This window comes from Scophthalmus maximus, chromosome 6 (assembly GCF_022379125.1).
Source record: "Scophthalmus maximus strain ysfricsl-2021 chromosome 6, ASM2237912v1, whole genome shotgun sequence".
Lineage (NCBI taxonomy): Eukaryota > Metazoa > Chordata > Actinopteri > Pleuronectiformes > Scophthalmidae > Scophthalmus > Scophthalmus maximus.
In genome coordinates, this window is record NC_061520.1 from 9,107,934 (window position 1) to 9,122,887 (window position 14,954).

At 44.4% G+C, this 14,954-nt stretch overlaps 1 protein-coding gene across 1 annotated transcript in view; it reads left to right on the forward strand.

Moving 5' to 3' along the window:
• The window catches only part of gli1 (GLI family zinc finger 1), a 48,297-nt gene extending 37,854 nt beyond the window's left edge, over nt 1–10,443 (forward strand). The window contains exons 3-13 of the mRNA XM_035630697.2: nt 655–887; nt 1,480–1,581; nt 1,683–1,881; nt 2,578–2,740; nt 2,951–3,058; nt 3,413–3,553; nt 3,707–3,856; nt 4,215–4,379; nt 4,599–4,841; nt 4,981–5,296; nt 5,572–10,443. Of these exons, the coding sequence (XP_035486590.2) occupies nt 655–887; nt 1,480–1,581; nt 1,683–1,881; nt 2,578–2,740; nt 2,951–3,058; nt 3,413–3,553; nt 3,707–3,856; nt 4,215–4,379; nt 4,599–4,841; nt 4,981–5,296; nt 5,572–8,144 (4,393 nt within the window). The 3' untranslated portion in view covers nt 8,145–10,443. The remainder of the gene's footprint in view (nt 1–654; nt 888–1,479; nt 1,582–1,682; nt 1,882–2,577; nt 2,741–2,950; nt 3,059–3,412; nt 3,554–3,706; nt 3,857–4,214; nt 4,380–4,598; nt 4,842–4,980; nt 5,297–5,571) is intronic.
• The last annotated feature ends 4,511 nt before the right edge of the window (nt 10,444–14,954 follow it).

Here is a 14,954-nt window from a genome sequence, read left to right on the forward strand (position 1 = left end):
AATGAAGCTTCACTACTAGTTTGGGAAAGGGGGAAAACCCAGATGAGTAAGTTTCCACCTTGTGGGTCATTATAGGGACTATACGCCATCTACTGGCGAGAAGGAGGCGTCACAACTGAGGAGCGTGGAGATTATGGTTTCTTTTCTCTCCCAGAGCTCAGATCCCCCCCCTCAGGTGGTTTAATGCCGTTAAAAAACTATACCTGCTTGATCCTCTAGATGGAACTGTATTTATAAAAGCTGTTTTCATGTTGTTGATGCTGTTATCTACTAGTGTGGCGAATTTACATATTTCTGTAGTTCCGCAGTTGATGTACAGTGCTGTGAAGAATAATTTTCCTCAAGCGACAATTAATAAAAAGTACAACGTGCAAAATGTCCTCGCATATAGAAAAATAGGAGTTTTCCCACAATGCTATGTGTCATTAAGAATCAGAATTCCAATTTACAAGGAAAAAAATGCTGCACGTGATGTGTTGCACAATAATGGCCTCTCTGATTCTTGCTCTTCACCAAAAATACCCAAATACACTATCTTCTATTATATTTACAGATCTCATCACATCCTTTTCCTGTGGCCATTTTTTTCATTCTTTCTTTTATAATTACGGATTTTTTTTTTTAATAATGGACGTGTTTCTTGTATATTTGCAGCCTCGTCCCATCAGACCAGTCCCCGTACAGTGATGTGTCTTCGTTGCGCGCCCCACTGCTCAACGGCCCGGCCCAGGACTGTCGAGCGATGTATAATCCCATGACTCCCAGTATGACTCATGGGTCGGGACCAGGGCAGGGGATTGGCCACTGCATGGATCAATATATGAGGCCCCCCCAGGCCCCACCGCCCCACAGTATGATGGGCCACAGGGGCATGCCGCCCACAGAGAGTGAGTCACAGTCAGAGTATCTTTTTACGCCTCCTGAATCTCACAGCTGCTACTGATTTAGACTTTAAAGAGTAAGATACAGAAAGCATCTAGTTTTGTACAATAGGAAAGATCAACAATCAACAGCCGACGACTTCTACTGCTGAGACATAAATTTGTTTTTGTTATTTCATATTGTGGAATTGCAGAAAAAAAGCAGTTGGGACAAATCTAAATTACGTAGCCTAAGGTGAACTACAGATTCATAATAATATAACTTGCATTTCCAGGTGTCTCTTCACTAACACAGTTCTGAAGTGCTGGTAGTGTGGCTGCAGGGACATTGTGTTACAGTGCAATTTCTGCAATTTTTTATTATTTACTAATTTAAAAAAAAAAGAAACTTTCTACTTTTTACTAGTTATTACAGACAAGCTGGAACTTTCATGTTCTTGATGCACGGCGATAGATTTGCAGGGCTGCATGTCAACATAATGTGTTGTGAAGCTTTTGAACACGTGTCTCGGTAACTAAGCAACTATTTTTCCTGCTGCACAACTTGAGAGAAGTTAACGTTTGGCGTCCGTTTCTGTCTGTCCTCAATATCATGCAGGTGGCAATAGCACCCCCTACTGCAACCAGAACAACATGATGTCCTCTCATCATAACTTCTGCCAGGTGCAGCCCAGCTCAGATCACATTGGGTCCGGCGATGGTGAGGAGTCATTGTGCGCTGTTTGAATTTTAAATCATCCATTTGAATATATTCATCAAAACTAACCCTCCTTACTCTTGTCGTCCTCCGCCCCCCGGTAGGCTCAAGGTTCTCCACACCGCGATCCATCCTGAAGCTGAGCAAGAAGAGAGCTCTGTCCATCTCTCCTCTGTCTGATGCCAGTGTCGACCTGCAGACGGTGATTCGCACGTCGCCCAACTCCTTAGTGGCCTTTGTCAACGCTCGCTGCAACCCCAACGGAGCCAGCTCCTACGGCCATCTCTCTGTGAGCGCCATGAGGTCAGACACTTCTCTATTCTGTATGTTGAGCTCAACAATACATTTGAAAGTCAGTAGAAATATGACTCTCTCTTACCTGCTCAATAAACAGAAACACTAGTAAGGTCTAGTGTTGATGTTATTGGATGCCAAGTAAACTGCTGCACATTCCATGATTTTATAATAGCCTCACAATATGAATTATTTTGTTGCTCTCCCCTCATTCGGCCACATCCCCGTACTAATATCAAGTCCGGAGCATGAGGTGATGACATCCGTAAAAGCCACCACAGATGAAGAAGCAGATATTTTCAAATTAACATTAATTAAAGAATAAATCAAAATTTCAGTGACATTCACCTCTTCGACCGTGTTTGTCCCAACTTTAAAGCTGTAAACTCGCTGGTGGAATGCTCAGCAAATGTGGCAATAAAGGTATTTATACACATGCAAACTGATTAAATAATAAAGGCAAAATCATCAGGAAAAAATTGGCTAAATAGTTACATATTAGTATAATTTAAAGAAAAGAGTTCATCATAATCCCGTGACAAATGTCCACAGTCACTTACACACAGCATATATATATATATATATATATATTTCAGTAAACTGGCCACTGGTTGTTCACATTTTGATTGATTTGAATTCATCAATGGTTCCGTCAGCTTTTGTTCAACTTGATTTGTCCCATTTGTCTCCTCTGTCGCGCCGCAGTCCGTCCCTGGGTTATTCCAGCAATATAAACTGCCAATCCAGGCAACAAGGTTCCATGTACGGCGGGGGGACACCTCTGGGTGGACACACGCCAGGTCCCTGCCAAGCTTCCCGCTTACCTCCACACAACCCTCGGCTCCACGTTCCTCCCAAGCATGGACATGTAAGACGGCTCTCGAACTCTTTTCTTTCTTTTTTTTTTACAAAGCAGTCAGTTGCAATTCTGTTAGTGACAGTTGATGAATGGGAGTTGGGAATTGGAAGCTAAGGCGGATCTAGGATGAGGATAATTAAAATCTGTGTTCATTGTATGAATGTGAATGACTTTGATAGACATGTATAATACAGTATGATGGGTTTGTTTTTTGTATAGCTGAAAACAGAGCCAGGGCTGTGCGGATTGTTGGATGGCATCAATGTGAAGAGCCTGGAGGAGAGGTCAGAGGGAGATGTCGCTAGTCCTTCTTCCACTGGCACTCAGGTACAATAACAGGCATCTTTTCATGATGTAAAAGTGGTTTGCCTCTTCCCACTTTTTACATTTTAGTGTTTTAAGCCTCAGATTAGTCAAATACTTATGCAGGAAAAGAAAAGCTTTTGTCTGACGTCAGAATTAAGTGTTGTCAAGAGCCATGGGTAATGCAAGAACTGCTTACATGTTTCAGTTGTTTTTATATGTGGCTGTAGTTTGAATACCTTCCGTCACATCAGCAGTGGATGACAAGATGTCTGCTGATGTCTAATATGGCATATAAGGTCAAACGTGGCCCTGTATGCAAAAAGCGAGGCTTGATTTGTTCAGTACTTCAATATCTTTCTTGTTTGTGCATATCAGGACCCTCTCCTGGGCCTGCTGGACGGCAGAGACGACCTGGACAAAGACGATGGGAAACCCGAGCCTGAGGCAGTCTACGAAACAAACTGTCACTGGGAAAGCTGCAGCAAGGAATTTGACACACAAGACCAGCTAGTCCATGTAAGAAATACTGATCCAAAGAAAAAAACTAAGGGGAAAATTGAGTGGTCTTGAGTTAATCCAAGGTTGCATTTTCTTATTCCATGTAATCCTTCTTTATTGAACGCTTTCAGTTAAGACGTCTGTCTTCCTGCCTATCTGTTTACTCTGCAGCACATCAACAATGAGCACATTCACGGAGAAAAGAAGGAGTTTGTGTGTCACTGGCAGGAGTGCTCTCGAGAGCAGAGGCCCTTCAAAGCCCAGTACATGCTGGTGGTTCATATGCGCAGGCACACGGGAGAGAAGCCACACAAGTGCACCGTGAGTCAATCTCTCCAGTTTCTCCAGAATGCATGTTGAATTTCTGTGTTCATAATGTAGAAAAACGTTGTCACTACCAGGTGGCAGGTCAGGTGACCTCAGTGAGGGGCCTGTCCTCTGTCCTGATACTACCATGACTTGCTGGTTCGAAAAACTGTCTTTCAGGTGTCACAAGCCTTGTTCAGATCATTAACGCAAGGACGACAGATAATAATCCGTTCATAAAGTTCTTGCAACTATGCGGAACTCAAACACAGTATAGCTGTCGACATTAAGGCCTGTAGGTGAACCTTTCAGTTTTTACTTATTTCAGTTTAGACCGTTGAAAGGTTTTTTTTTTCTTGGTTTTATGTTTTAGTTTGAAGGCTGTAACAAGGCCTACTCTCGTCTGGAAAATTTGAAGACCCATCTGCGCTCCCACACCGGGGAGAAACCATACGTGTGCGAACACGAAGGCTGCAACAAGGCCTTTTCCAATGCTTCAGACCGGGCCAAGCATCAGAACCGAACTCACTCCAATGAGGTACAGTAGCAGTCACTGACTCTTAAACCGATTCTTAGATGTTGTCTTTTTTGTCTAGTGGTGATTCACCCTGCAAACATTTTGTATCAGTTTTTTATGTCAGTTTTTTTTTTTAAACCAGCAAAAGGAAACTTTTATGTAAACAATATTCAGTAGTATGAAGGGCCAACACTCTCATATGCAGTTACTTAAAATAAGGCCCCCCCTGCTCTTTTGCAGAAACCTTACGTATGTAAGATCCCCGGCTGCACTAAGCGGTACACAGACCCGAGCTCTCTGCGTAAACATGTGAAGACGGTGCACGGCCCTGAAGCCCACATCACCAAGAAGCATCGCGGGGACACAGGACCCCGACCCCCCGGCTCATCTATGACCCCTGGGGGCCCGAACTCTGAACTTCTGCTGGAGAAAGAGGAGACGCGCAGGGAGGACTGCAAACTGCTGGCTCCTGAGACTGCTCTGGTGAGTGCTAAATAAAGAAAAGGGTTTTGTCAATGTCAGAAAATGAAAAAAAATACTCCAATCACTTAACATTCCTCACATTTTAAAAGGGCTGTCAGTTATTTAACGAATAAACAACACACTACATTACATCTCTCAGAAATCGCAGCCAAGTCCCAGTGGTCAATCATCCTGCAGCAGTGAACGTTCTCCACTGGGGAGCGCCAACAACAATGACAGCGGCGTGGAGATGAACCTAAACGCAGCAGGCAGCTTGGAAGATCTCACAGCACTGGAGGATGGGGTAGCAGGTGGAGGAGGAGGAGGAGGGGATCCGGGAAGTCTAGGAGGAGCGATGGGAATGTCAGCGCAGGCTCTGAAGAGGCTGGAGAACCTTAAGATTGACAAGCTGAAGCAAATCCGCAGACCCACCCCTCCTGGCCGCTGTGCCAGCAACAAGCTGCCAACGCTTTCTGGTAGGTTCTGAAATTATTTATAAATAATCCGAATATTGTAAATATGGGCATATTCTTTATATTCATTGATGTTGAAGAGCAAATGATTGCACAAACTGGATTTTTTTTCCACTGGGCTGAGGATTATTTTTACAACATAACAGACCTATTACTGATAAAGTGTTTAAAGTGCGGCGTAATAATTCTCCCAATATAAAATAAAATAAAAATGAACCTTCTTGGTTTGTATCGATGAACTGTCTCTGAGCTATTTCCTCTTGGATTTACATTTTCAGGTGCGGGGGACAATATAGGAATGTGTGCACCTTCTCCTCTCCTTTCAAATCGACGCGTTATGGAGCTGTCGAACCACGAGTTAGGAGGCGGAACGTCGATTGGGTGCACTAGCAATGACAGGAGAGGAAGCGGCACCAGCAGCCTAAGCTCTGCATATACCGTCAGCCGTCGCTCCTCCATGGTGTCCCCTTACCTGTCCAGCCGGCGCTCCAGCGAGGTCTCACAAATGGGAGGAACGGGAGGCGGACAATGCCACCTCCTTGGCCCAGAGCAGAGTGGGGGAGATGCCCTCTCTCCCGAGACAAATCGCAGAGGAGCTCCATGTCCTGGAGGAGGAGGAGGATTGCCAGGTCTTCCGAATTTAACACCCGCCCAGCAGTACAGCCTAAAGGCCAAATACGCTGCGGCAACTGGTGGACCGCCACCTACGCCTTTACCCAACATGGAGCAGCCAGGAACTCCGGGCAGAAGAGGAGGTGTTCTGAGCGAGTACCAGGGTCAGCCTCTGCCTCCTTTCATACAACATGGTGGTCCACGCAGACACAGTGCCAACACAGAGTACGGCACCGGTGTTATCTTCCCTCACCAGGCTCCAGGCAACAACAGCAGGAGAGCCAGTGACCCGGTTCGATCCGCAGCTGATCTACTCACTCTCCCGAAGCGTTACAACAGCCTCAATAATGTAGCCATGATGAGCCGAAGGAATGCACTGCAACACCGCGGTTCTGACACCAGTCTCTCCCGTCACATGTACTCTCCTAGGCCGCCTAGCATTACTGAGAACGTGATGATGGAGTCTATGGGTATGGAGCCCCACCTTTCCCCTTCTGAGGCCAGAGACCGTTCTATGATGATGCCCCCAGGAGAAAGAAACTTTATGGGATACCAGCAACAGCATCAAACCCTTGGAGGAGTTGGAGGTGGAGGCCCTCTTTCAAACCAACTGTCCCCAAGCCATGACTCTCTGGGCTGTCAAGACCAGGGCTACCTGCAGGGTCACTACCAGAACCAGGCAGGGGAAGTCACTTCGAGGGCTGGTGGAAATCCACTAGGCCAAGCGAGGCCCATTCAACCAGAGGGCATTTCCAATACTCTTCTCCAGCAGGCCGAGTACAGCATGAGCACTTGCCAGCTCAGTCCCTCAGGTCCCCATTATCCCAGCATAGGCCAGGGAGGTGACGCTGGAGGCCCTTGGAGTGACTCTCACAGCCAAGTCCAAACTTCCAGCCATGGTCTCCAGAACCAGCGAGGAATACAGTATTCAGACCCCACCCTGCCACCTCAACAGACACAGGCCCACTTCAGTAATCAGACAGGCCTCTACAACAGTCCTGATGGAACCCACAAACTCACCATCAAGCCCGAGCAGCAGTTCCACCCTGGGATGGGAGGCAGAGATGCCTGTCAGAGTGCTAAACTCCAGCAGCAGCAGATGCTCCTCCAGCAGACTCAGGGTTACCCGCAACAGACAGGCCAGGTTCTGATGAGGAACTCCAACAATCCGAGTTGTGACTTTCAAGGGCAGAACCAAAACTCTTTCCCCAATAGAGGGGGCTTGAGTTTGGGTTGCGCTGGGTCTGCTCTGTCAGATGGGCAGAGGTCGGAAACCCCCATGATGCAGGTGAAGGAAATGATGGTTAGGAATTATGTGCAGTCCCAGCAAGCACTCATGTGGGAGCAACAGCAAGAGCAGCAGCAGCAGCAGAGTGGAATAAAACCTCCTCTTTCTGAGAATATGGATATGAGTGGTCAGACAGTGATGTTGCAACACAGCCCACAGCACCAAAATCAGAATCTTTATTCCAACCAGCCCTATCCTTCCTACCCCAACCAGAACCTGGTCATGAGTCCTCCGGCCCACAGCCGAGGGTCCAGCACCGTGACACCTAAAGACCAGCAGCTAAGTATCCCAGGTTCGTGCTATGGCCAGGAGATGGTGGTGCCCAGGCCCCCTCAGGGACGGAAACCTCTCAGCCGCCAGAACAGCCTGTCGCAGGTGGGAGGGGGCTACCTGGGCAGCCCACCGCACCTCAGCCCTGTCCACTCTAATTCGAGCCCCAGACGAGGGGTCAGACTGCCTCCAGTCCAGCATCCACAGCACCCGCAGAATGAAATGTTCTCTCCTTCCAATAACAACAACATTTACTACTCGGGTCAGATCAACATGGACATGGAGAAACACATGGACCCCCAGAACGGTCCTTTTATCAACCAGCAGCATGGTATGGTGTCCAACCTAGATCCAACAGGTGGCACTAAGTCTGCCCCCATGGCTCCCTATCCTGAGTCAGGTCCCATCTCCAATGCCTTAGAAAACCTGGACCTGGACAACGCTCGCATAGACTTCACGTCCATCATCGATGACGCTGAGTCTTCCTCGTTCAGCCCGGTCAACAATCCCCTCCAGGGTCAGCCGGGATCTTCCTCCCAGGCCTCATCCCGCCTCACCACCCCTCAGACTTCTGTCAGCCTGGCTGCGGGCTCTGGCCTGTCCAACATGGCTGTCGGTGATATGACGTCCATGCTTACCTCGCTGGCTGGGGAGAATAAGTACCTGAACACACTGTCTTAGGAGTCAGCTCTTGTGCAGCTCAGCATATATTTGGACTTACAATCAAATTGAGGCCTTGGCAAGGTCTTAATGTAGAAAGCCTGGAGTTCCTCACACTTAGGTCCCGTTGCCTATTGTGATTTTGCTCTTGTACATTGCAAGGAAGGTTAGTTGGGTTAAGACAGACATACTTTTGAATGGAACATTTTGTGTAATGGAGCGTGAGTCCAGGTTGTTTCATACATCATCACAAGCCTTTATAAATAAACCCAACACATTAACCTTTCTTCGAGCCAGGACCCTGAACTGGCACAGGGCCTCTTGCTACTGGATGCCAATGTAACAGGAATAACAATATGTTGTCACGCATTCTGGTTGCAAGTTGACACTAGGCAACTGATGTGGTCCTGTTACAGGTTTCACAATTGTAAGAATACCCAGCCTGAACCTTAAAACCAAAGGTGCCTGATCAGTCTGCTTCCTTGCTGTGATCTCCTCACGCTGCCTTTGTACTTGGTATTTTCTATGTGCCTGATATGAAACCGATACTGAACTTTTTCCAAACAGGCATTCCAGCCACGTAGGGCTGTGGCGACAGTGGAGCAGAGAATCATACGTGTAAATAAGTTTTATATACATCTATATATGTTGTGTACATGACAATGAGACTTTGGATAAATCCTCCCCTGTCTCGTGATCGACTGCTTGGACTCTGAAGGCCAATGTTCAGATGGGAGTTAGTAAGATAGTTGTTGGGAAGGATGAGAAAGATGTGCTTTTAGTGAGTGAGAAATACTTTCTCTGTGCTACTAAATATTAATCTGTATTTCTAGGGATTTATTCCTTCTCATGAACATCACACGCTGTACCGGTGGCATATCAGTATTCCCACAAATGCACACATAGTATTCCCGCATATGTAGAAACGCAGACACAGACACACACATAGCCTACACACACAGACACTCAGGACTTTGAATCTTTGGTGTTCAAATTGTGTTGTAATTGCCTTCCCAGACAGATAGTTTGCACTCCACATGTTTACTGTAAGTGTTCCTAAAGCAGCTGTGTACATTTTTCAGTAGTGTTTATGTAACTGAAAAAAAAAGAAGTGTCTTGCTCTTTCTAAGGTACATACATTGGGGGGTAAAGATTAAACCTCAAATGTAAAATATGTGCATCAATCCCCTTCCACACTGCAACATGTCTGATATATTCAAACCTACCGCCTTCGCTAGACATTTACCTGACCGATGACGACGCGTACATGACTCAGCTGACGATGACGGCGTCTTTTAATGAAACCTGAGTCAGCTGGTTTGTATTTGAGAACAGATCAGTAATATTTGCTGAGGTACATTTATAGTACAGTGCTGCTGCACTTTGGCTCTAATCCCAAAGAGGAGTTATTTGGAGAAAAAAAAAAATCTGCATTACTAATTCAGGACAGGGGATCGAGAAGGAGGAATTTAATCAGTTGCTACCACTGTAGTAAATTTTCTGGCTACACTGAGGTACTTTTGTGTGACGGTTGAGCTGCATCATATGAGAAAAAGGCTGCAGCTCTTGGCAGGCAAACTAATTTTACACTGTGGCTTTGCACTGACTACAGCACTGTGTGGAAACGTCTCTGTCTCTTACGACTATTCACCTGAACCTCATTTTGATAAGAATATAGAGAAATATCACAATCTGATAATCTGAAGAACACATCTGAGCACAGCTGGACTCGATAAGACCACGTGAAAACATTGCTGAAGCATCTAATGTGACTTTTCAGAAAGAAAAAAGAAAAAAAACAGTAGCGTCACTTCACAGTGTTATCAAGCAAAAGCAGGAATGAACATTTATTCATTTTGGTACAGTGGACAACCTACCAAAGACACCTTAAAATGACTGAGAAAATGATGATGCACAAATAGTCTATTTTAACAACAACACTAACACTAGCAATAAGCAACACTGACTGATAGTGCTGTTCTCTAGAATGTATGAGATGTTTTGTACGAAATTATCTTTTATATTAATGAACTTTACGGACGTTGTCTCATGTGCGTGTCTGTGTGTGTCTCTGAGTGTGTGAGTGTGTGTGTGTGTGTGTGTGTGTGTGTGTGTGTCTTTTCTAACTGTCATCCTTCATTCTGACTTTTTTGCTGGCAAAAGAATATCACCTTTAGCAACAGAAAGATATAATAGTAGCATTAACTATAATAGACAAAAGCCAAGTGTTGTATTTTGTGTACAATTTTCTACATTTTTATACAAATGTGCTATATTTTACCAGTTTATGAATAAACATGTTCAGTTTGGGATGGATGCAGAATGTTTGTCAGACTTTTTTTTTTATGTCCGTCATTGCAAAGCAAAGCCTGTTGCTGGCTAAGTGTTTTATTACAGCAGCCACAGATATTAGTACAGTGCTGTAATGAGTCATGTGTGGAAATTTTAACTTACAAGGAGCTCCGTGCTGGTGATGTGATTGCAATTTTAGGACGACGAAAATTAATTTGAAGATCCATAAAGTAAGTTTCCAGGTGAAGACATACATGCAGTGACTCCTTTCCTCCAACAGAGGGCAGTACTGCCTGAGGACAAGCACAGATTGCCCACAGCATTTCTGTCTCATTCACTTCAAATGAAAGACCATGTCACAGCTTGGATGCATGAACTTCTTAGATAGCATAGCACCCTTTGTACAGTTACTAAAAATATAACTTACTGGCCGAACAGAACAAGTTTCTTTTCCCACAAAGGCATTGGAAGTCCCCTTGTTATGAATATGATTCAGATCTGCGCGTCACGGCACCCTGTTATGAACTCGAGTGATCTGTTAAGCTGCAGTAATTAAGTGGATGAGCGTTAGAAATGGCTGCTGTTATGTGATGTCAGTGCCTGGACATGGCTCTCTGTGGTCAGGCACCATGGGCTGCTGAATGCTGAAAGAAAGAAAAAGGACACAAATATTATCAACATTGCATGTTTGCTTGTAAAAAACATCGCATAAGAGGCTGGTGGGAAAACTGGGAGAAGAAAATGGCAGTTAAAAAAAAGGTTCATACCCGTGATAGTGTCTGGTATGATACTTCATACAAGTAGTTCCCCAAACATTTGGGTTTGTGACTCCTTTAAAATGAAGCCATGTCTATTTGTGACTCCACATCACAGGATAGGGTGGTGTGGAAGTGAGTTATGAGTTGTGTAAGTGAAGAGTGATTGTCCTTCTGATTAAAACAGAATTAGAGAAAAGAAAAGAAGAAATAAACACGAGTTTGTGAAACATCAGTACGGTGTTTTTATTTTTTAACTCATCACTTTAAACCTCCTGCAGATATGCCAGGTTGAGAACCACTGCTGTTCAACTGCACAGCCACAGTAAGACAGATTATAAATTATTTTAATTAACAATGATAAATTAGAGCGAGACTTGTGAAAATAATAGGTTCACAATTTTTCAATTTTTTTTCTTGTCTCTCACTCTTTAGGTGTCAACAGTGAAACAGCTTTTTTCTCGCTGTGATTATTCCTCCAGCACTGGCTATTAAAAGGTTCTGTCCAAATGTGAGTTATGGGGAACAAAACGTTCCCTCCCTCCCTCCCTCCCTCCCTCCCTCCCATGCAAAAGCTTATTTGAAATCAATAGAGGGATTCAACAAATTAGACAAAGTGGGGATTTCCCAAAGTTAAAGTAAGTGTTGGGAAACATTTCTCTATCTTGGGATCTGCATTTCTTTTTGGTACGAGAATGGAGCCTCATAGTAACTGTGTGTAAACTTTGGAATTCATTTCTTGTCGCCACTCACATTGAAAATGGTTGAAGAGGAAATATATCAATGGTCATGAGGAATAAGTTATTCAAGCTAAACCTTTTCAAGTTTTCACGTGTGCACTTGGAAAAAATGGTGAACATATATTATTGTCAGTAACCACGGCAACGGCGCGTACATCTTCCGGGTGCAGCCCTTACCAGGCAGCTCAACTAGTCGATTCTCACATTTGACAGTGTGAACTGTAAGTTGCACTGTCCGCAAACAAACTTTCAAAACTTCGTGATGATTTCAACACACCCGTAGTTGAGCAATATGATGCATGTTCAGATATAGAAAAGGCAGGTCTCCACCTTGTACATTGTTTTTGTGAAACACCTTGTCATGTTGTATTAGCTTTTATTTATTACCATTTCATCTTCTGTTTGGTGAAACTTCTTAACACGGCACCACTACCATCTCACTTTTTACAGTGTTGGTTCATATTTTGATTCAGGGGCTCCAGTGTGCTGAGACCGTGTTGGCATTTTGGTGTTGTGGCATGGCACAGCAGACTCACGGCAGCCACTACGGCCTGGCAACGACGCTGAAGTTGACTCATTTGCTCCAAGGCACAGGGACGTTCTCCTGATGGACTACTGATTTGCAATCTGGCGTGCCCAGATTTTTGATTTGGAATTTTTTTTATCATTATAATAACATAAAAAATGTCTGAATCTCCACACACTGTTAAATAGAGTGTCTGCAGAAGGGGCAGCCAATAGGGGATACAATCCATACATGTAGAAACTCCAGCCACATTTTCATTATACAGAACAACTTTATTGTTAATGCGTCAATCTAACAATGAAGTTCTTCTATATTCTGCTAAGGTTGCTATGGTTTCGACCTCTTGTGACCCTAAACTCTTCTCCACGGACCTCGGAAGAAGTTGAAGTTGTACCAGAAACCCCTACTCTGCTTCTACATGCGGAATATACACATTTGGGAAAATATTAGTGCGGGAAACAACAAAAGTTACAGCTTAGACGCACCAACTGGAGGTATTTAGTACTCACACAAAACAAAAGTGGTCATTTTAAATTACATTCCAAATGTCAACCTTGCAATGAGATGCACAAAGTAAAATAAATCTGAGGCAGGTGATGCTTTGTAGAAGAATTTAGTGTTGAATATAATGAATAGGCTCTAACTTCACATCCTTTTTTCGACACAGTGATATAAATGTTAGCGTAGAAGCACAGTGACCTTCACTGATTCTTTTTCCCCAAACAATTTGGGCCTTTTGTAAACATTGTCTTCTTCTCTCCTGCCTCAGGCCGAGGTGATTGTAATGCAAAGTGACCAGTTTCTTTTTCACCAAATTAGAGAGTGAATGTGTGTGTGTGTGTGTGTGTGTGTGTGCACACGTATTTCTAAACTATCTACTCTCCAACAGGTTTATATTAAAAAAAAACGAATACAAATAGCATTGACACAGTGGTGTTGCTGTCGACTCTCTCACAACGTGATCTCCGCTCCTCTGCGGAGTTACAAATGGAAATGCCTAAATAACAACTGAGTTTTTTCAAATGCAAAGAAGTGGGCAAGCATAATGACTTTTCTCTTTCCTTGTCTTGCCATTCAGAGGGAGGCTTTTCTTTTCCTTTTGTCACCAAGGTTGGCATATAATTAACTCCTGCTTAATATGCTGTTTAAGGGCTCTCCTCCCCATGTGAGAAGCTTTGAACCCATAGACCACAGAGAGGGACAAAACCCCAGTGGGACCGCTTCCTTCGTTGCTCCTCCGTGTGTGTGTGTGTGTGTGTGTGTGTGTGTGTGAGTGAGATAGAGAGAGAAAATGCGTTGTTATTTCAACAAAACAGTAGAAAAAAACTACAAATGTGACCTTGATACACTGCACAACAATAAACCCAAACGACCGCGTTCACGGACGTTCAATATCTGTATAGGAAGTGCATCAGAGCAGTCGGTTAACATCTTAATCAAACTAATAGTGCCACGTTGGGAACGGGTGACTTATTCTAACTTTGACTAAGCGAGTCCATCAAGAAAATGTAATATGACACCTTTTTTTGTGAAACAGAAATAGAGAACAAAGCCTACGGCTCTAAACTCGATGTACAAACCAGCTACATTGGTCCATCAGAAAAAAAATCTAGTGTCTTTTCATGAATGTACAATTGATCTACTTCTATCTGAAATGCTGACATATTCCTTATATACCTTTAAAAAAAAAAAACAGCTCCCAGGACCTTTGAAGAACCTCTGCACCTCTGTGACCCTCATCAGCAGCAAAGTTTATGCCCCCACCTCCTCTCCTCCCTCTTTTTTCTCTCCTCCCTCTTCTTGCCCATCCCGACCACAAAGAGCTGTGATGACCCTTCTGTCCCTCTCTGTCTTCGGCCCTCTGGTGCCTCCCCACCTTCAGGATGCTTTCTCTTCCAGAATCCATTAAGAGACAATCCCCCCCCAGCAGTCATGATGGGTGAAGGAATGGGGGGTATTTGGTTTGTTCACCATGAGCTGAAAATGGTCTTAATGTGATGTTGAGTAGAGTAAGATGGCGGAAGTGGTTGGAGTTGTAATCACTGTTTGCTTCATAGAAAGTGGGGTAGATTCATAATTAGGCAAGACAACGATAAAGTATGAAGATATATATATACCAAAATGCTTTAGAATCAACTATTATTTGGGGTGGGAAAGCCGTATCTGTCAAGTCCTGTGATGGCAGCTCGTTTCCTATTAGTCCTACAGGGACAATAATCTATTGGCTTTTTAATACAAATATCGCATGACAGTGTCACAATGTCGTATGATAATTGCAATTAACTTTTGTAATTCCTCTAATCTCCCTCGCCGAGTCAGATCCCATGCCTGTTTGTCACATGATGCGTCCCGCCCGCTCTCATTATCTCTCCGAGCCGCGGAGAGGCGGGGGCGGGGGCGGGGGGGCCTGAAAACCAAGGTGGGGGTCCTGAACGCCGCGTTAGGGCTCTGTGTCGGATGTTTTTTTCAGTTGCAAAACAGATTAAGGTCCGGGTGGCGACACAAAGGGCCGTCGATG